The 7,212-nt window shown below is 43.7% G+C and overlaps 1 protein-coding gene across 1 annotated transcript in view; it reads left to right on the top strand.

Moving 5' to 3' along the window:
- Positions 1-1,518: 1,518 nt before the first annotated feature.
- ZNF862 (zinc finger protein 862) overlaps positions 1,519-7,212 on the top strand; it is a 17,854-nt gene continuing 12,160 nt past the window's right edge. Inside the window, exons 1-3 of the mRNA XM_023514410.1 lie at positions 1,519-1,612; positions 3,393-4,090; positions 5,812-5,983. Of these exons, the coding sequence (XP_023370178.1) occupies positions 3,404-4,090; positions 5,812-5,983 (859 nt within the window). The 5' untranslated portion in view covers positions 1,519-1,612; positions 3,393-3,403. The remainder of the gene's footprint in view (positions 1,613-3,392; positions 4,091-5,811; positions 5,984-7,212) is intronic.

Below are 7,212 nucleotides of genomic sequence, written 5' to 3'. Positions count from 1 at the left end.
ACAACACCTGGCCATTTTTTGGTTGCAGCCGTCATTGTTGTTTGGCGGGCCCGGGCTGGGGATTCGAACCCGCCACCTTAGGTGTATGTGGCTGGCTCCTTAGCCGCTTGAGCCACAGGCGCCGAGCCTTTCCTGGATATTCTTTACTTCCTTGGGTAGACTTTCTGCACCCAGGACAACAGTGGTTGCATTTCAATATGTATATGCCCACATATGTACTGTTTGCTGATTTCTTTTTCTTCCTTTTTTTTTCTTTTTCTTGAGACAGAATCTCATTTTGTTGCCCTGAGTAGAGTGCTGTGGTGTCATAGCTTACAGCAACATCAAACTCTTGAGCTCAAGTGATTCTCTTCCTCAACCTCCCGATTAGCTGGGACTACTGACACCTGCCACAACCCTCACCTATTTTTTAGAGACAGGGTCTTGTTCTAGATCAGATTGGTCTTGAACTCCTAAGCTCAGGCAGTCTGCCTGACTCAGCCTCCCAGAGTGCTAGGGCTACAGGAATGGGCCACCGCACCCGGCTCCAATTTGGTAACAGTCTGTGTGCTTTCCTTGTTTTGCCTTGGTCCTTCCCCCAAGGCATGGCAAAAGCAACAGTCTTTTGTGGGTGGAACAATTGTAGCTGGTTTGGGTCATCTTCCTACTAAAAAAGACTCAGAAACCATTAACTCTTCTAACCCAGAAATTGCAAAGTTGCTCATGGGCTGGATTTGGCTCACAGATTGGAATTTTATTTTGTTTTGTTTTCTTTGTTTTTTGGCTTCCACTGGTTTCGTTTGGCTTCTTAAAAATAAGTGAGCTACCAATATTTAACCTTCAAGAGTTTTCCCATGAAAATACAAATTTCAGCTCGGCGCCTGTGGCTCAGGCGGCTAGGGTGCCAGCCACGTGCACCTAAGGTGGCGGGTTCGAATCCCCAGCCTGGGCCCGCCAAACAACGATGATGGCTGCAACCAAGAGGTGGCCAGGAGTTGTGGCGGGCGCCTGTGGTCACAGCTACTTGGGAGGCTGAGGCAGGAGACGCGCTTGGGCCCAGGAGTTGGAGGTTGCTGTGAGCGTGATGCCATGGCACTCTACCCAGGGGGATAGCTTGAGGCTCTGTCTCAAAAAAAAAAAAAAAAAAAAAAAAGAAAGAAAATACAAATTTCTGGCTTCTCTTGATAAACAGGGCAATGTGACAGTCTTCTGGAGTTGAGTAAAACCTGCCCCGTATGCAGAATTAAGTCCTCTAGAGTGTCACAAATCCCCAGGCTCAGCCTGGTTTCCTTAGTTATGTTATTGGACAGGCCTCTCCCCAGCATTTGGGTTTGTGGTACCCTTGTTCCTTTTCACCTAGACCCTATTCTTGAACTCCAACTTTCTAAACCACTGCACTAAACCAAATTTCTACTTTCTTCCTTGATTCATTATCTTACCATGCTGAGAGGATGCACAGATAGATCTCTCCTTAATGTTATGATGTAGAGTCAGGCCCTCATAATGTTTTTCTCTGTTCCTGACTCAGGACCAACTGTTGCCAATCCAGAGCTGTTCTATAAGTTTGGGCGAGGGCCAGAGCCATGGCTAGGCAATGTCCAAAGTCAGAGGAGTCTCCTGGACCATCACCTAGGTGAGTGTGGACTCGTACTGGACATGGGTGCTCAGCTGGAGAGGGAGCAGGTGCTGGGCACCAGTTTTCAGTTTCATCCTCTACCCTCCCTATTCTCTACCAACTTATACAACAAATGCAGCCAGTTGTCACCTTAACTAGATAGACACACCTCTCCCAACATCCTTCTCCAACTTCTCATCTCCCTTTATTTTATTTCTACCTGACAGTATGTGTTCATTTATAATTATGATGGTACATGAAACCATGATTTTGTCTTATTTACTACCATATTCCCAGAGCCTAGAACAATGCCTGGCACACAGCAGTTGCACAGGAGATTGTCAGCGAATTAATGAGCAGCTGTCTGCTGAGTTCTAGGGATTTATCTTTTCTTTGCTCCTTTAGTAAGCCTCTCCTATTCAGGGGTTGGCTTAGCTAAAGCCAAGCCAGGTGGCTGAGTTAATCCAGCCTCCAACCATAGGAGAAGAGGGGAGTAGGAACGAGATGCTGTATGAATGAAGTCACAAAAGTTGGCTCTACCTTGTGATTTCTCTCAGATGGACCACAGGAGCACTAGACTGCTGTGTGACTCTGAAGTATCACAGAGAATAATTTGTTTTGTTTCATTTCTTTTTGCTTGGCTCTTAATTTTGAGCCTGTTGACTCTTCATTAATTAAAAGCTTTGTGCTCTTAGGTTATTTACAATTTTGTGACTATGCAATAGACCAGTCTTAGTTTATTGGCCTGACTCACAAAATGTTGAGTTCTTGGCCACTGGACACTTGAACTTTTATGTTGGTCTATAAGAAATGGTTCCAGGGTGGTGCTTGTGGCTCAGTGAGTAGGGCACTGGCCCCATATACTGAGGGTGGCGGGTTCGAACCTGGCCCCAGCCAAACTGCAACAACAAAAAAAGCCAGGCATTGTAGTGGGTGCCTGTAGTCCCAGATACTCCGGAGGCTGAGGCAAGAGAATCAGCTAAGCCCAAGAGCTGGGGGTTGCTGTGAGCTCTGACACCACAGCACTCTACCAAGGGCAAGAAAGTGAGACTCTTATCTCTAAAAAAAGAAAAAAGCAAAGAAATGGTTCCTGAGAACTTAGTCATCAGAGTTGCATTTCATCTAAAGAGTGAGTAAAGAAACTTCTAAAAAAGAAAAAAAGAAACTTCTAGTTCAGCTTGAAGAAGAAAAATCTTAATGAGATCCTAAGAATTCCCACCTCTTTAATGGGTTGTGATGTATGAGACGAATTAGATTTGAGGGCTAGATCAACAGCCAGCATTTTTGAGGAACAGGGATTCAAAGACAGATATCAGCTTCAGGGAAACTGTCTGGGGACCAAAACCCCTGCCCAGGAGATAGATAGAGCTCTTGTCCTAGAAAGTACTTAAGCAAAATACAGATTCCTGTCTGTCAGGCCTACTACAGAGGGGTTCCTACTGAGCAATGATTTTTTTATAACCCTGTGTTCCATCATATCAATGTTCTTATCCATGAGTGTTGGCCCCTGAAGATAGTGCCACTGTCTTACAATTCATATGAAATTGCAAAAATCTCCTAGCCAGGTGTATCTGTTCTTTAAAGGGAAAAAAGGAGGAGCGTTTGTAAAAGTCCATCCCTTTGACTTTCTTCTGGGTTAGGTGAGGCACAGGCCTGTGAAGTTGGAGGACCTGGAAGAAGAGAATTCAAGAGGAGGTTGTGTCACTTTGGTCTGAGGGTGCGCTTCCCAACTTTCACGTTTGCAGGGCTCTAACTATAGGATTTCAAAGCAAATTCCATTTTTCTTTCTTCTCTAAAGGAAAAAACCAGATGGGCTATATGGAAGAGATAGATGTTCAGGGTCCCATCAGAGAAAGTGAACGATACACTCCGCCTGACAAGAAAGCCTGCCTTTCCCACTTCAGTACAGAGAATGGCACCATTGAGGGAGACTGGACAGGAAGAAGCAAGAAACTCTTGAGGCCGCGATCTATCCAGAAGTCATGGTTTGCACAGTTTCCATGGTTGATCATGAATGAGGAACAAACAACTCTGTTTTGCTGTGCTTGCCGAGAATACCCATCTCTCAGGGACAGACGTTCAAGATTAATAGAAGGTTATACAGGACCATTTAAAGTAGAGACGCTCAAATACCATGCCAAGAGCAAAGCTCATATGTTCTGTGTCAATGCCTTGGCATCAAGGGACCCCATTTGGGCAGCTCGTTTCCGGAGCATCAGAGATTCATCTGGAGATGTACTGGCCAGCCCAGAGCACCTCTTCACTGCAGATTATCCCCTATTCTATCCCCCAGGGTCTCTGGGAGATTTGAGTAGCATGGCTGAGCTTCTGCCAAGCCCAAGAGCTGAACTAGAGGACCCTGGAGGGAATAGAACAAATCCTGCTTTGTATCTAGACTGCATTTCAGATTTGAGGCAAAAAGAAATCACTGATGACAGCAACATCTCCTCAAATATTAATATCTTATGTAATGGTGCTATTGAATCCTACAGTCAGGTAATACATTTATAATGGTTGCTCTATCTTCCAGAAAAGGGTTATGTACTGAGAATAACATATATTGCTTAATGATAATGTAAATAATAATAACAATACTGTAATTATTATAATGTTGTAAGCTAATACACTAATAATGTATTAGGCATTGTTTTAAGTGTTTTAAATATATTATTTAATTCAAACAATAATATTACTACCATCTTTTTAGAAATAACAGTGCACAATTAGTGGGAAAGGGCATTCTAACTTCCAATATAAAAGGAGCAATAATTTTCATTTACAGTCCAAAACAAACACAGAACTCTAACTTTAGGAAATAAGAAGCACAAAACAGTGACAGAACTCTTTCTTTCTTTCTGTCTTTCTGTCTGTCTTTTTTGAGACAGATGTCACCCTGGGTAGAATGCGGTGGTGTCACAGTTCACAGAAACCTCAAAACTCTTTGGGCTTAAGCAATTCTCTTGCCTCAGTCTCCCAAGTAGCTGGGACTACAGGTGCCTGCCACAACGCCTGGCTATTTTTTGGTTGCAGTTGTCGTTGTTTAGCAGGCCCAGGCTGGATTCGAACCTGCCAGCCTTGGTGCATGTGGTTGGTACCATAATCACTGTGCTATGGGCACCAAGCCAGTGACAGAACTCTTAAATAATCAGTATTTTTTACATTTTAATTTTAGCTTTGGAGTCACATAGCACTTTTAAACATTGGAAGCTTTTCTCACACATTGTTTAATGTAATGTAATGTTCCTTGATGCTAATAGAGCAAGTGTCATTAAACTCATCTTGTTGGGAGAAAACTGAGACCTGAGGAAGTAACATGTTCATTGCCCAAGAGCTGTTGTAAATACTGGACTCTGCCCAGAGCCTTTGACTGCCAGCTGGTGCTGTCCTTCCACTGCCCACAGGACTGCAGGACCCTGGGCGACTCTTGTGCTCACTTTAGGTTTATTTTGTAATTATTGAATTCTTTGGAAAGTTGCCCTCTAAGGAAACTGTTGATTGGAATCTTTGAGTAACTAAAACCCTCTCCATTTCTCACCTATTGCATACAAGTAGGATTTTACTGTCATATTTTTAATACCCCCCTCCAGAAGTCTAATGGGTGTAGCTCAGCTGTTCCTCATAGCCAGCATCATAAGGAATCTGGCTCATTTCTAAGCTCATATTTTTCCAGAATGCAGAAAAACAGCAAAGCTCTCTTCTTTTCTTTGATGTTCATGTTCCTGATATTTTTTAGCTAATAAACAGATTATAATCAGAAATCTTCCAGCAGTGAGGCATATGTAAACCTAGTCACTGATTATAACCATCTTTAGTTCTTTTTGACCACTTCTTCCTTCCTATCCCACTGGGAAATCTTAGCAGGTTCTCCTAGGGGCAGAAAGTCACTGCTGTAGTTGTAGGTGAGTAGAAGGCACTGCTCTCAGGACTCTCTCTAAAGACAAGGTACAGGCTCTTCTGAGATGCCTATTTTTTTCCATGTGTTTTTATTACCTCCCAGGAGATGGTAGGACCTGACTGAGGCTTGTTTAGTTTTTACCTACTAATTATGGGCCTCATGAATTTGATTCTGTGACTTTCAGTGGATAAACCAACTCCTCAGAGTGCATCTGGGCTGCTTGGTGAGCTTCCCAGGAGGACTGAGTCTTAAGACATCCCCCAGAAGTGTCATGCAGGCATCTGACAGAGGCATGCCGAGTGACTGCTGCTCTTTGTTGCAGGACCTTTCTCAAGAGGGACTGTTGGAGGTCCCTGTGTTGAAGGAGCTCCCGTCGGTGTTCGAGGATGTGGCGGTGTATTTCACACGGGAGGAGTGGGGCATGTTAGACAAGCGGCAAAAGGAGCTGTACAGAGATGTGATGCGCATGAACTATGAGCTCTTGGCATCCCTGGGTAAAGATTCCCGGAGGCTTTTATTCACTACGGTCATTTGAGTTGGGACACTCACAAAGGCAGCTGTGCTGGTGCTCATCATCCTGCTTCTGCCCTCTTCTTGTACATAACCAGGCAGGGAGAGTATCTTTTGTCCCTCAGAGCTTTCCTTTTAGGTTCCTGTATTTTTATCACCTCTTCATCCATCCACTTGTCTGTACATCCATTCATCCTCCATCAAATATTTATTGAGTACCTGCTGTGTACCAGATGAACATGAATGAGCCAAGGTGTCTGGTTTCAAGGGGCTAGCAGGCTTGTGTAAGAAGCAGACATTTTAATAAGAAACTATGAAATAATACAGTCTCCTGTAAAAGAGCTTCCAGAAGAGTACCCTGGAGCTACTGAAGAGGAGGACATTGGCAGGAGAGAGCAGGAAGACTTTATAGAGCAGGAAATGCCTTAACTGAGTTTAAAACCAGGTGGAGCAGAAGAGGAAGGCATCAGACATGGCAGAGGGAGGGGACAACATGAGCACAGCCGTGGAGGCTAAAGGGCTTCCAAGTGGATCTGCCCCCCTGTCTGTGCAGCTCAGGGCTGAGGCTCAAGGTGGCAGCCTTCAATATGGGGGTCACTGGGTTTGGACTTAGGGGGATTGTGAGGATAAGAGTGGTTATTTTTAAGGTGGTATTCTGATCTCCTGGGTCTGTTTCTTTTTCTTGCCTTTGCCTCTTTCTGGTGACACCCATGGTTCTTATGTAGCATCAAGTTGGAAAGACAGCTTTTCGTCTTCAAAAGCTTTCACTTATTTCTTTACTTTATGAACATACATTGTGACAGAAACTTGGCAGAACAGGCTGCTGTACGTAACTTAGGAGTTCCAGGAGCCACCTGTGACATGACTTCTGCAGAATAAGAAGTAAGAATACTTAATGATTTAATTGATGTCATATCCCCTTGTTTACACTGCCCTTTCAGGTACACCTCAGATCTGGATTACTTTCTAAACATTATTGACCCACACAGGTGCTTTTATCATTGTTTATAGTTTTTAAATACCTCCGTAAGCATTCAAAAATGACTTGAATAATTATTTGTTTTGAAGTGCCAGACGTTTTGGAATCATACTGTAGGTCCAGGGTGTCCCTCCAGAGGGCATCGCTGTCCCTACTATGCTGAAAAGCAGTGCAAATGAGGGTGAAATTCATTTGTAAAAAATACACATTCTTTTTTTTTTTTTTTTTGAGACA

Source organism: Otolemur garnettii, unplaced genomic scaffold (assembly GCF_000181295.1).
Source record: "Otolemur garnettii isolate 467f Iridium unplaced genomic scaffold, OtoGar3 scaffold00053, whole genome shotgun sequence".
NCBI classification, from domain to species: domain Eukaryota; kingdom Metazoa; phylum Chordata; class Mammalia; order Primates; family Galagidae; genus Otolemur; species Otolemur garnettii.
This window is presented reverse-complemented; position numbering and strand designations above follow the sequence as displayed.